Source organism: Narcine bancroftii, chromosome 5, assembly GCF_036971445.1.
Source record: "Narcine bancroftii isolate sNarBan1 chromosome 5, sNarBan1.hap1, whole genome shotgun sequence".
Taxonomy (NCBI): Eukaryota; Metazoa; Chordata; class Chondrichthyes; order Torpediniformes; family Narcinidae; genus Narcine; species Narcine bancroftii.
In genome coordinates this window covers 191,929,659-191,944,121 of record NC_091473.1, presented here as the reverse complement: position 1 = coordinate 191,944,121, position 14,463 = coordinate 191,929,659, and the positions used below count along the sequence as shown (strand labels likewise).

The 14,463-nt window shown below is 51.8% G+C and overlaps 1 protein-coding gene across 2 annotated transcripts in view; it reads left to right on the top strand.

Annotated features, from left to right (window-relative positions):
- The window catches only part of LOC138764466 (insulin receptor-related protein-like), a 61,023-nt gene extending 48,458 nt beyond the window's left edge, over positions 1 to 12,565 (top strand). For both annotated transcript variants that reach the window (XM_069940430.1, XM_069940432.1), the window contains exons 18-22: positions 854 to 964; positions 2,784 to 2,943; positions 4,741 to 4,870; positions 9,249 to 9,383; positions 12,085 to 12,565. In XM_069940430.1, the coding sequence (XP_069796531.1) occupies positions 854 to 964; positions 2,784 to 2,943; positions 4,741 to 4,870; positions 9,249 to 9,383; positions 12,085 to 12,421 (873 nt within the window). In that variant the 3' untranslated portion in view covers positions 12,422 to 12,565. The remainder of the gene's footprint in view (positions 1 to 853; positions 965 to 2,783; positions 2,944 to 4,740; positions 4,871 to 9,248; positions 9,384 to 12,084) is intronic.
- The last annotated feature ends 1,898 nt before the right edge of the window (positions 12,566 to 14,463 follow it).

The window sequence follows — 14,463 nt, the reverse complement described above, 5'->3', positions numbered from 1 at the left end:
GAGTGTGTTGGTGAGTGTGTGTCTGGGTTTTGGTGAGTGTGTGTTGGCAAGTGTGTGTGTGGGTTTTGGTGAGTGTGTTGGCGAGTGTGTGTGTGGGTTTTGGTGAGTGTGTTGGCGAGTGTGTGTGTGGGTTTTGGTGAGTGTGTTGGTGAGTGTGTGTGTGGGTTTTGGTGAGTGTGTTGGTGAGTGTGTGTGTGGGTTTTGGTGAGTGTGTTGGCGAGTGTGTGTGTGGGTTTTGGTGAGTGTGTTGGTGAGTGTGTGTCTGGGTTTTGGTGAGTGTGTGTTGGCGAGTGTGTGTGTGGGTTTTGGTGAGTGTGTTGGCGAGTGCGTGTGTGGGTTTTGGTGAGTGTGTTGGCGAGTGTGTGTCTGGGTTTTGGTGAGTGTGTGTTGGCGAGTGTGTGTGTGGGTTTTGGTGAGTGTGTTGGCAAGAGTGTGTGTGGGTTTTAGTGAGTGTGTTGGCGAGTGTGTGTGTGGGTTTTGGTGAGTGTGTTGGCGAGTGTGTGTCTGGGTTTTGGTGAGTGTGTGTTGGCGAGTGTGTGTGTGGGTTTTGGTGAGTGTGTTGGTGAGTGTGTGTTTGGGTTTTGGTGAGTGTGTGTTGGCGAGTGAGTGTGTGGGTTTTGGTGAGTGTGCATTGGTGAATGTGCATTGGTGAGTGTGCGTGGGTGAGGTGAGTGTGTGGAGGTAAGAGTGTGGGTGAATGTGTGTGGGTGGGCGGGCATGGGTGTGTTCCAGTGAATGTGTGCGATGTAGGTGTGTGTGAATACTTGCCGTGCGGTCATGAGAATCACTGCAGGTGCTGGGGTTGGGCACTGGGGAGAGGGGACGTGTGTGACTCTTGCTTTGCCCTATCCAGGTACGCCTGCTGGGTGTGGTGTCAAGAGGCCAGCCCACCCTGGTCATCATGGAGCTCATGACCCGGGGAGATCTCAAGAGTCACCTTCGCTCGCTGCGGCGCAGCACCGAGGTAGGAGTTCCGCGCCATGCCTGATGCCCTGCACGTCTCTCCCTACATCCTGCACCTGCCGCTCAGCACTCTTCAGCCTTCCAGCTGTCACCAACCCCTTCCTACCAGCGTCCAGCGCCACAGGTGTATCTGGCCAAATAGTGCACTAACACAGGGGTCAGTATTGAACATAGAAGACTACTGCACAGTACAGGCCCTTTGGCCCTCCATGTTGTGCCGACTCATATATTCTTACCCCCAAAAAACTAAACCCTCCCTACACCGTAACCCTCTATTTTTCTTCCGTCCACATGCTTGTCTAAGAGTCTCTGAAATTCCTCCAATATTCCAGCCCCCACCACCCACCCCTGGCCCCCACCACCCACCCCTGGCCCCCACCACCCACCCCTGGCCCCCACCACCCACCCCTGGCCCCCACCACCCACCCCTGGCCCCCACCACCCACCCCTGGCCCCCACCACCCACCCCTGGCCCCCACCACCCACCCCTGGCCCCCACCACCCACCCCTGGCCCCCACCACCCACCCCTGGCCCCCACCACCCACCCCTGGCCCCCACCACCCACCCCTGGCCCCCACCACCCACCCCTGGCCCCCACCACCCACCCCTGGCCCCCACCACCCACCCCTGGCCCCCACCACCCACCCCTGGCCCCCACCACCCACCCCTGGCCCCCTCCACCCACCCCTGGCCCCCACCACCCACCCCTGGCCCCCACCACCCACCCCTGGCCCCCACCACCCACCCCTGGCCCCCACCACCCACCCCTGGCCCCCACCACCCACCCCTGGCCCCCACCACCCACCCCTGGCCCCCACCACCCACCCCTGGCCCCCACCACCCACCCCTGGCCCCCACCACTCTTAGTATTAAAATACTTACCCCTGACATCTCCCTTAAACTTCACTCTGTGCAGACGTTCTCTGGTGTTTGCTATTCTCACCATGGGGAAAAAGTGCTGGCCATTCACCTTATCTACGCCTCCCATAATCTTGTCGACCTCTATTAAGTCTCCTCTCATCCTTCTACACTCCAAAGAGAAAAGTCCCTGCTCTGCTAACCTTTCCTCATCAGAGACATTTTCCAATCCAGGCAATATCCTGATTGATCTTCTTTCCTGTCCATCCTGGTAAATCTCTGCACCCTCTCCATAGCTGCCACATCCTTCCTATAATGAACTGAACACTATTCTCCAAGTGTGGGTCTCACCAGAGATTTATTGAACTGCAACACAACCTCGCGACTCCTGAACTCAATCCCATGATTAATGAAATACCAGCATCCCATTGGCCTTATTAGCTGTCCTATCAACCTGCACGGCAACCGGGAGAGAGACATGTGGACTTGGACAACCCCAAAGTCCCCCTGTTCCTCCACACTGTTCAGTATCTGACCGTTAACCCTGTGCTCAGTCTTCTGGTTTGACCTTCCAAAATGGATCACCTCACACATCTGGATTGAACTCCATCTGCCACTTTTTCCCCCCGCGCCTGGAGAAGAGCCCCCACTCCCGCCACCAATCGTTGGTTTGATGGGAGGAATCATTTACGTTCCTCCATCCCAGGATGACTCCAAGGCGCTGAAGGTTAGTCACGCACAGGCACATCAAGATCCCATGTCTGGGTGAACTCCCCTCTCTCCCATCACTTGCTGGGAAGGAGAGGCTTGGGGGAGGGGTGGAAGGGATGGGATGTTCAAGGTGAGCCTTCTCTGCCGGTCTCTGGATCAAGGAAGCATGGTGTGATTTGGGCTGGCATGCAGACGATGGTTTGAATTCCCACCCACTGCCCCACTGATTTTTGCTTTCTCCTCTGCACAGGATAACCAGGGCTTGGCACTGCCCACGCTGAGGGACATGATGCAGATGGCCGGCGAGATTGCTGATGGCATGGCCTATCTCAACGCCAACAAGTTTGTCCACCGCGACCTGGCCGCACGGAACTGCATGGTCTCGGAGGACCTGACCGTCAAAATCGGAGGTGGGTTTGGATGGGGAGTGTTGGTGGGGAAATCGCACCCCTGACTGGAGTCCAACTCATTGGCTGCAGCCAATCAATCAAAATTAGCATCAGCTGGCCAACTGATTCCTTGGCCTGCCATTGGTTGAACTGTTCCATGAATAGGAAGGATGGGTTCCATCTTCAATGATCCCTGGGAATCACCTGGAAGGACTCCAGTGAGGATAAGATGAACCAGGTGAGGAAGAAAGGAGAGGGGGGAGGATGAGTGCAGGACAAGGAGAAAGGGATAAGGATGAGAAAGAGATAAGGTCTTTCAGGTCAGGCAGAGTCAGACTCCTCATCCTCAAACATCCCCTCCCCCTCCAGTCCCCTACACCCCTCCCTGTCTCTGTAACCCCTCCGGTCCACTACACCCCTCCCTGTCTCTGTAACTCCCTCCAGTCCCCTACACCCCTCCCTGTCTCTGTAACCCCCCTCCAGTTCCCTACACCCCTCCCTGTCTCTGTCACCCCCCTCCAGTCCCCTACACCCCTCCCTGTCTCTGTAACCCCTCCGATCCCCTCCCTATCTCTGTAACTGCCTCTTCCCTCCAATTCCCATCTCACAGAGACAGGGAGGGGTGTAGGGGAATGGAGGGAGTTACAGAGATAGGGAAGGGTGTAGGGGACCAGAGGGGGGTTACAGAGACAGGGAGGGGTGTAGGGGACTGGAGGGAGTTACTGAGATAGGGAAGGGTGTAGGGGACCAGAGGGGGTTACAGAGACAGGAAGGGGTGGATGGGACCAGTTACTGAGACAGGTAGTGGTATAGAGGACTAGAGAAGATTACAGAGGCAGGGAGAGGTGGAAGGGACCAGCTGCTGAGACAGGGAGGGATGTAGAGGACTGGAGGGGGGTGTTACAGAGACAGGGAGGGGTATTAGGGGGAGGGTTATAGAGACAGGGAGGGGTGTAAGGGACTGCAGGGGGGTTACAGAGACAGGGAGGGGTGTTGGCGGGAGGGGTGTTGGCGGGAGGGGTGTTGGCGGGAGGGGTGTTGGCGGGAGGGGTGTTGGCGGGAGGGGTGTTGGCGGGAGGGGTGTTGGCGGGAGGGGTGTTGGCGGGAGGGGTGTTGGCGGGAGGGGTGTTGGCGGGAGGGGTGTTGGCGGGAGGGGTGTTGGCGGGAGGGGTGTTGGCGGGAGGGGTGTTGGCGGGAGGGGTGTTGGCGGGAGGGGTGTTGGCGGGAGGGGTGTTGGCGGGAGGGGTGTTGGCGGGAGGGGTGTTGGCGGGAGGGGTGTTGGCGGGAGGGGTGTTGGCGGGAGGGGTGTTGGCGGGAGGGGTGTTGGCGGGAGGGGTGTTGGCGGGAGGGGTGTTGGCGGGAGGGGTGTTGGCGGGAGGGGTGTTGGCGGGAGGGGTGTTGGCGGGAGGGGTATAGAGACAGGGAGGGGTGTAGGGGACTGGAGGGGGGTTACAGAGACAGGGAGGGGTGTTGGCGGGAGGGTTATAGAGACAAGGAGGGGTGTTGGGGACCACAGGGGGTTTCAGAGACAGGGAGGGGCGTAGGGGACCAGAGGGGACTATAGAGACAGGGAGTGGTGTCAGGGACCTGCCGGGACTACTAAAATAGGGAGGGTGTATGGTCTGGTACATTTACCCTCGGGGAACGCTCTGTTCCCTCATTAATAGCCATCAGTGGCCTCTGCCAGTGTTGAATGCCCAGATCTGGAAGTGATTTCAACTTAACTATGGACTGTGGGCTTCGAGTGAGGCCTGGGATCCTATTGGAAATTGAGGTCACTGGCTATGGCCACGCTCACGAACCCAACCTTACTTGCAGATTTCGGAATGACCCGAGATATCTACGAGACAGATTACTACCGGAAAGGTGGGAAAGGGTTGCTCCCTGTCCGCTGGATGGCCCCAGAGGCTCTGAAGGATGGGATCTTCAGTCCACACACTGATGTCTGGTGAGACCCCCCCCCTCCCTTCTGTGCCTCCTAGTGACCTGAGGCCAAGGGTCCGTAGCAGAGGGAATGAGGCAGGAACGTGGCAGTGGCGGAGGAGTGAGAGGGGCGGTGAGCTGCAGGAGAGCGGCTGAACCCACATGTGGTCTGTGAATCCTATCCCGCTCCCCCTTCCCATTCCCATTCACTCCCACTCCCGATGACCCACCTTCCCGAAGGATCCTAATCGAGAATTCCGGGGGCTTGAGTGGGCTCTTTTTGGAGAGAGGTAAAGGAGAAGCTGAAAGTGGGTATGGAAGGAGAGTTGCGGGGTGGGGTAATTGGAGAGGGAGGGGGTCAATTAGGGTGGATAATGAGGGAGAGGAGGTGGGGGCGTGGGTACAGACCAATGAAGATACACTGGACAACAATTTTTTTTCATCGGTTTTGCTTCCCGAAAAAAAATTGGGGATTATGACAGACGACTTCAAGCTGAACACAAAGATCATTTTAGATTTTCTGTATCGTGCAGGATGTTGGAGAAACATTAAATGAACCTTTATTGTATTTAGCAGGTTTAATCACATAATGATGCTGGCACACCACGTTAGTTTAACGGACCACTGATTTTCGTTTGTACTCAGCATCTGATGCCTCTCATGTCAGTGTCCAACAATAGTCGGCCAGCGTTGATAGATTCCAGTTGCCCTGATACCGCTTTTCCATGGTCGCAATGTCCTGGTGAAACCTTTCACCACGAACGTCACAGACCAAGATCAGCAGGGAAGATGTCCATGTGCGAACGCAGAAAATGAATTTTCAATGACACGTTGCGATCTGTGCTGGAAATAGACAGGAAATCACAAAAATAGGTTGTACAGTAAAACCCTAGGTATCCGACACCTATTGATAGATGCCGGATAAGTGTATTACCTGGTTGCTTGAGACTTAGTCGTACAATGCCCAACTAATGCATCTTCATTAAGAATAAACAATTTAAAAGACAAAAATACTACACTGTACTTACACTGAACAAACTTCACTTGCATGAATATCTAATCCTTAAAAGCATTTTTACTTTATTTTCAGTCTCATTCCTTGAAAACATTTAACTGTTGCTGCATCTGCAGGTTCCTCCCCCTCCGCAGAGCTGCCCGAAAGACGAACAATAACATTATAGATATTTAATGTATAGTTCAGCATGTAAGTTGTGTCTTGAAACCCTCAAAAATTTCTCAAAACATGGGGGTTGACTCATACGCCCAACATACATTTGAGACCTTAATTTCAGACTGGAAGCCGATTTGGCGTGTAAGTTGGCCCTTGAAAACCAATTCGGCATATAAGTTAACACCTAACAAACCGCCAACTGCAACAAATTTTCATTGAAAATTTTTATTGAACCAAAACACAATTAGCTCCCTTCAAAATCATTCTCACTATAATCGTCAGAAGCAAAGATGGCGGCCAGCACATCCAAACCCACACTGTTTTTAAACAGTCATCATACAAGTTCCAGTCTGTATCTGAGAGGCGGCTTCAGCTTCATCGTCAGTGTCCCACAACAGATCATCTTCCGCGCCATCAATTGCATGAGAAATACCGCACTTTTTAAACAATTTTATCACAGTCTCTAACTTTGTCCCGTGCCTTGAGAACGAAGTTACACAACACATCAAATGAAGCAGCATGCATTGCCCCACCTTTTGTAAACGATTTTTCTGCGCTCATCATCCATGTATTCCATTCCTCGCGCATGTGGTCTTTGAATGGCTTGTCCAAGCAGACGTCAAGTGGTTGCAATAGAGACATCAAACCACCTGGGATAACCGCCCTGTAAGTATTATGTAGTGTGAATCTACTTTTAGTCTTCGCAGTTAAGTGGCTACGAAACTCTGCGTAAACCGTCTGTTCCACACATTGCCTATCCATAATTTTACACCATTTTCATCCATCCATCCATCAGTTATGAAAATGTACCTGCTGGGAATTTCATTTTCGGTTTAATTTTGCGTTTGAAGATGACCCTGGGTCTTAACTTTGTCCCGTTGGCTATGTGCGATTACACCACGGTCCTTTCGTGGCCTGTACTTCTGGCTTTCCCAGTTTTAACCCTTTCCATTCCACTGTCCTATTGCTGAAATTCATGGGGGTTTCGTCGACATTTGCCAGTTTGTTTCCGCTAGTTCCATACAATAAATTGGCAAAAACTTACACCTTTATGATCGGGATCTTTTGGTAGCTTCTGTACAGTTTTTGTTTTTTGGCGTAATACCAGATTTTTCCTGTTCATGAAACGATTGCACCAGCCAACTGTCGTCTCAAAATCATCACTGAGGTCTGGGTCCAACTTGGCCCACTGCCGTGGAAATGTTCTTACTTTATTTCGGGTGGCTGTAGCGATCTTGCCTCTGTTCAATGTGATTTTCCAGCTCTGGCCAACGAGTGATTCCTCTTCTCGTCGAACATCGCCTTTTGGGCGTGTTTCTTCAACTTTCTTCCTCCAACCTCTTACCGACTTCTCGTGCACGTCAAATGTTCAAGGCCATTTCTATCACTTTGGCGTTGAAACCCGCTTCATCCTTGTGTTGTTTCAACAGAGCCTCAGTGATCACCGTTCTCTCCAGCCAACGCCCCACCTGATTCTTGGGGGCCGACCTAATAACGGTGACAAACGCCCAACATCTCAGGTGTCGCAAATTTTTTTGGGGGGGATCGACTTGTACGCCCAATGTATGATAAAACCCTGATAAAGTGGTGGGGGGTCAACTTATTTGCCAGTTGACTTACATGCTGAAATATACAGTAACCCTCTCCCCCCACAAGTTTACAGGTAAAGCCTCTGACTGGGGCGACTCTTACTAACCAGGGATAAGGAGATACTTTAAGAGAGTCACCCCAATGGTGAATGGTGTCAACCAGCTCTTCATCCTGGGCGATGCCATCACTGTTTCACGCAACGTCATTCAAACAGCTGTTCCGAGCAAAGCCCGACCAAGGCCCTCCCTCCGCTGGCTGGATATTAGCTCCCGTCTTCACCAAAGGTTTACGTGTAAATTCAGAGAATTTTTTAAAAACTTGTTTTCATCAATTTTTTTTTTGTTGACGGTTACTTGAATTCCAGATACCAGGAGTTCTACAGTTTGTAAAATTACTGTACAGGATGGGGAAAATTTCAAGGTGATTTTCATGATCAGCAGCTCCAAATCCATAAAATATACCTGTTACGAGCCCAGAGGACCCCAAAACCCAGCAGCAATAGATATTCACCAAGACAAATGGTTACTTCAACAAAAGTTACTTTAAACATGAAAACAGAATCACACTTTAACTTATCACTATTAATTTAATGAACCCAACTTAACCCCCTTCTAATTCTAAGTGCATGTGTATGCAATGTGTGTGTGTGTAAATTCAGAAAAGCTCCCTGATTCTCAGTCAAATCTCACCTAATTCCTCCAAGCTTATTGGTTGCAGGCAATTCTTATACTGTGCACAGAATTTAACATGTATGAAAGGTAAATGGTTACTGCTCAGGAAGGTTCTTGAGGGTTTTCAGAGAGATTTGTTGTTCCAGGACATCCACAACTGATGTACTTCCAACAGCCACTTCAGTGTCTTGCTGATGAAATTTACCCCTTCAGGGTTCTCCAGATGATAACCTCTTTCTTTCAGGTCAGCACAGAGTGCCTTTTTGTTTCCCTTATTCCAAGTGAAACGTTAGACAGCCACTCTTGCATGAACCACAAGGGCTTTGACCAGACTGTCTTCCAAATGGGGCTTTCCATAAGCTTGCCAGCTTGTCCTGTACCAGTCCCATCTGCTCTCTCTCTCTCTCTCTCTCTCTCTCTCTCTCTCTCTCTCTCTCTCTCTCTCTCTCTCTCTCTCTCTCTCTCTCTCTCTCTCTCTCTCTCCCAGAGAGAAAGCCTGTTTGACCCTCTTAGAACAACTCCAGACAGTCTGTGGCTCCAACAAGTTCTTTCATCTGTTGTCTTTTGTAAACAACAATCAATTAGTGAAGTCTCTTGGGCCCTCTCCAAAGCTCATGCAAAGGCTGTAGAGCCGATATGTCTAGCATTAGGAGAGCTCCAGTATTTCAAATAAGATCTGTTTTAAAGTGTTTGTATGTGACCTGCTCCTAACAAACCTTTCCCAATTTATCTCCCCAAAAGCATATCTATATACTCTGTCATAAGACCCAGGAGTGTACAGGAAGCAAAATCTTTGTTGTCCAGTGAGATTGAGGGAGGGGAGGGAGTATTGCAGGGGAGAAGGATTGGAAGTAGGATTGGGCCAAGAGATTAGAGGAGGGGGATGGGATCTGGCCAACGGAGAGGCGGGGCAGGCAGTGGTGTCTGACGCCCCCACCCCCACCCCAGTGATCACTTGCTATACATTGCAGGTCGTTCGGCGTGGTGTTGTGGGAGATCGCCACCCTGGCCGAGCAGCCCTACCAGGGATTGTCCAACGAGCAGGTGCTGCGCTTCGTGCTTAACAACGGGACGCTGTCGAAGCCGGCAAACTGCCCCGAGAGGCTGTAAGTACCCTCTCCTCGCCCACCGTCACCCCTCTGAGCCATCTTCTTCCCAACATCACGATATTTTAATCACGAGCTGATCCATCCTCCCACTCAGCCCCCACTCCCCCAACTTTCTCCCTGTATCCCTTGATGCCCTGACCAATCAAATTCCCATCAATCTCTGCCTTAAATCCACCCAGCGACTGCCCGTGGCAACAAGTTCCCCAGACTCATGACTCTATGACAAAAGAGAAATTTCTGCATCTCTGTTTCAAATCAACACCCTTTTATCCTGATGTTGTGCCCTCTTGCCCTAGACTCCCCTACCATGGGAAACATGCTCACCACATCTACTCTATCTAGGCCTTTCAGCTTTCAAAATGCCTCTCTGTTCCCTCCTCATCCTTCTGTACTCCGACGAGTACAGTTCAAGGGCCAACAATCGTTCCTCATCTGCTAACCCTTTCATTCCTGGTATCACTAGAACCATTACAGCACAGAAACAGGCCCATTGGCCTGCCTAATCTGTGCCGAACTATTATCCTGCATGGACTCATTGTCTTGCACCCGGTCCATACCCCTCCCCTCCATGTACCTCTCCAAATTCTTCTTCAATGTTAAAATTGAGCCCGCATTCACCACCTCAGCTGGCAGCTTGTCCCACACTCCCTGTGTGAAGAAGTTCCCTCTGATGTTCCCCCTAACCCAGTGGTTCTCAACCTTTTTCTTTCCATTCACATCCCACTTTAAGTAATCCCTATGCCATCGGTGCTCCATGATGAGTAAGGCATTGCTTAAGGTGGGATGTTGGTGGCGAGAAAAATTTTGAAACCCACTGTTTTAATCGACCCTCATTGACTCGTTATGTGCATGGTTTCATAACTCCAAAGGAAATGGGCCAATGACAATTTTTCTCAAGCAAAATATTTCAGTAACAATTGGGTCTAGAGCAGTGATTCTCAACCTTCCCTTCCCACTCACACCCCACCTTAAGCAATCCCTCATTAATCACAGAGCATTGATGGCACGGAAATTACTTAAAGTGGAATGTGAGTGGAAAGAAAAAAGTTGAGAATCACTGGGTTAGGGGGAACATCAGAAGGAACTTCTTCACACCAGGGAGTGTGGGACAAGCTGCTAGCTGAGGTGGTGAATGCGGGCTCAATTTTCACATTGAAGAAGAATTTGGAGAGGTACATGGAGGGGAGGGGTATGGACCGGGAACAGGTCAATGAGACCATGCAGAATAATCACAGAGCACCAATGGCCTCAACTTTTCCCCTTTCACCCTTAACCCATGTCCTCTGGTCTCTATCTCACCTACCCTCAGTGAAAATATCCTACCTACATTTACTCTGTCTGTTCCCCTCATAATTTTAAATACCTCTATCAAATCTCCCCTCATTCTTCTAAAGTCCAGGGAATAAAGTCCTAATCTGTTTAACCTTTCCCTGTAACTCAGTTCCTGAAATCTGGGCAACATTCTGGTAAATCTTCTCTGCCCTCTTTCTATCTTATTAATATCTTTCCTGTAGTTTGGTGACCAAAACTGCACACAATGCTCCAAAGTTGGCCTCACCAATGTCTTAAACAACTTCACCAACTCCTGTACTCAATACTTTAATTGATGAAGGCGAATGTGCCAAAAGCTCTCTTTACAACCCTGTCCACCTGTGATGCCACTTTCAGGGAATTATCTATCTAGTTCCCCTTTGCATCCCCTCTTCACCTTCATCTTCAGCGACCCCTCCCCCCATCCTTCATGACCCCTCAGACCCTTCCTCCGCCCCTCCTCACTTTCTGCATCTCCTCCTGCTGAGTGTGTCCCCTTCTCGGTCACCACGCCAGCATCCAGCCCCTCCCCCAGCTTGGTCCAACTCATTCCTCCGTGGACCACGCGCCTTGCTAGGCACGCGTCTCTCTGTGCCCATTCAAGACACCGCACACTCCTGCTAACCACACCCTTCCACTCTCGCCAGTTGCCTCTCCCCTCCCCCTCCCCCTCAGACCATGCATCTACAGAACCTGCCTCCATTCTTTGCCTTTCTTTTCCTTGCTCTCACACATCTGTCGTTTATTGGGATGGCATTGAGGAAATTTCACTCTGTGTCTGAAGCCGGTGGTGGGATTGACCCAGTGCCAGTGACAGGATTGTCCTCGAACTGGTGATGGAACTGACCTGGAGCTAGTGACAGGACTGCCCTGGAACTGATGACAGGAGTGACCCAGAGCCAGTGGGATTGTCCCGGAGCTGTTGACGGGATTGTCCTGGAGCTGGTGACGGGATTGTCCTGAAGCTGGTGATGGGATTGTCTAAGAGCTGGTGGTGGGACTGACCTGGACCCAGTAGTGGGATTGTCCCAGAGCCAGTGGGATTGTCCTGGAGCTGGTGACGGGATTGTCCTAGAGCAGGTGGTGGGACTGACCCAGAGCCAGTGGGATTGTCCTGGATCTGTGACAGGACTGAGCCAGTGATGAGACTGAGCCAGTGGGACTGTCCTAGAGCCCATGGTGGGACTGACTCAAGGCTTGTGATGGGACTGCCCCAGGGTCAGTGGGACTGTCCCTGAGCACTGACCCAGAGCCGGTGACAGGACTGTCCCAGAGCCCGTGATGGGACTGACCCGGGGTCAGTGCGGGATTCACTCTTTCCCAAGAACAGTGCAGGACCATCTCAGAGTCACCAGCGAGACTGACTTTCCCAATGTTGGCCCCCCAGGCATGACCTGATGCAGTTGTGTTGGCAGCAGAACCCGCGATCGCGGCCAAGTTTCCTGCAGATTTTGGAGCGGATTACCGACGCCATGCGACCCAGCTTCCTGGAGGTTTCGTTCTTCTACAGTGGGGCCGCGCAGCCCAGGGACACAGGATGGAATGGGACCCCCCGCTTCCTGCCGGGTCCCAAATCCTCGCCCGCCTCCTCGGGGTCCCGCACGCCTCTCAATGGTCCCAGTCCCTTCGCCGAACGATGTCATGGTTCCCACCTGGGCTACTGTCGCCTGAACGGGAAGGTGGGGGATGCAGTGGGGTGCTCAGAGGCAGCCAGTGCCCTGTAGCTCAGAGTTGGGGTCCCCGGGCTGGTTCTGCAACTCCCCCACCTCCCCACCTATCCATCCAGGCCTCTGGCCATGACCAAATTCAACACATGGTTTGTTGGAATGTCGGAACACAACAAATAAATGGTTTTGTTTTTCTCTTTCTTTCACTGTCTGTTACTTCATCTTTGGATCATGCAGAGGGTAGGAAGAGGTATATAGATAGGTTAAGTGAGTGGTCAAGGGTCTGGCAGATGGAGAACAATGTTGGTAAATTTGAAACCTGACTTTCAATTTTTCACATGTTTTGTGTGAATAGCCTGAATTATAAAGCACTTGTAACTTTTGGAATAGTAAAGGGGCAGTATTGATTTACCACCAAAGAAAGGGGAGGTGCAGAGGGAGCATTGCCGCAGGGAGTGCCAAGCTGAGTGGGGAACGGCAGTGAGGGATCCCCATGTCCGTTTTCTGATCGTGTGGAGTTTAAGTTTCAGGTGAAACATGGACGTCCGCAGACGCTGCTGTAAAATGCTGGAGAGACTCGGCCGGTCTCGTGGGAGGTAACGATGTGTTTACCAATGTTTCAGGGTCCGAGCCCTTCCTCAAGGTAGAAGCAAAAAGCAGGCACGCGTCTCACTAAAGACTGGGAAGAGAAAGGGGGGTGGGGGAGAGAATGGCAGGGGGAGGGGTCCAGACCAACAGACAAAAGGTGTTCATTGGATATGATGAGAGGAATGGGGAGAATTGATTTTGGCTCCATGAAAGGAGACAGAAGGAAAAGGGGAAAGAGAAAGAGTGACAGTGACAGACAGTGAAAGAGAGATATGTAGAGAGAGAGAGAGAGAGCTTGGAAAAGGCGAAAGGGGGTGGGGGTGGTTTAATAGAAACCAGAGAAGTCGATGTTAATGCCGTCCAATTGGACAGAAGATGAAGTGCTGATCCTCCAATTGGCAAGTGACCTCAGTCTGGCTGTGCAGGAAACCATGGCGGCAAGGGGATGGGACAGGAGATCCACGCTGCTGCAGCGGACCAAGCTGAGGTGCTCAACGAAGTGATCTCCCAGTCTGTGCCCAATCTCTCTGATGTAGAGGAGATGGAGTTGCCTGCCTGCTTTTGCTTATACTTTGAGCTCGGGCCCAGGCCTGAGACGTATCTTTACGTCCTGCGGATGGTGTGAGACCGAACAGCTGAGGCCTTCCAGCATTTCCGTGTGCATTTAAGTTTCAGGTTCAACCACTAGATGGCGGCGCCCCCCCACGCTGCCCATGTGGACACAACTCAGTCCTAAGTTTATTGTCATCAGATTGTACAAGTACAACCCGGTGAAACGGCGTTCTCCGGTCCTCGGCGCAAAACACGCAGACACACACCCAGATATAACACACATATGGACAGAAAATACCTAGACAGGACAAGTGTTCAACTATACAGATAAATAAATATTGTTTTGTGCATGTGAGGGTCTCGGAGGGTCAGTGCGAGCAGTTCCTTTGGTCGTTCAGCGTTCTCACTGCTTGTGGGAAGAAGCTGCTCCTCAGCCTGGTGGTGCTGGCTCTGATGCTCCTGGATCTCTTCCCCACCGGGAGCAGCTGGAAGATGCTGTGTGCGGAGCGGAAGGGGTCCTCGACGATTTTGCACCCCCTCTTCCCGGTAGATCACGTTGATTGGGGGGGGGGGCGGGTGGAGAGAGACCCCAGTGATCTTCTCTGCCACTCTTGTGGTCCTGTAGATGGACCTCCGATCCATTTCTCTCCAGCGACCGTACCCGCGCTGTGATGCAGCCTGGCTGGGATGCTCTGGGAGAGGAGAAGTAGAAGGTGGGGATGAGGGGCAGTGGGTCTGAGGGGGTGAGGGGCGGTGGGGCAGGAGGTTGGTCACGGACATGTTTGTGGATCCCTGCATTGGAAATGTTCACTTCCCGACTCCTGCGAATTCATAGAGGCATGTTGGACTCGGCAAGTGTCTCTGTGCTCTCACCATCTGTCCCTCAGTATCTCTCTCTCTCACATACTCTCTGTCTGTCCGTCTCTTTCTCTCTCTCTCTCTCTCTAACACATATTCTT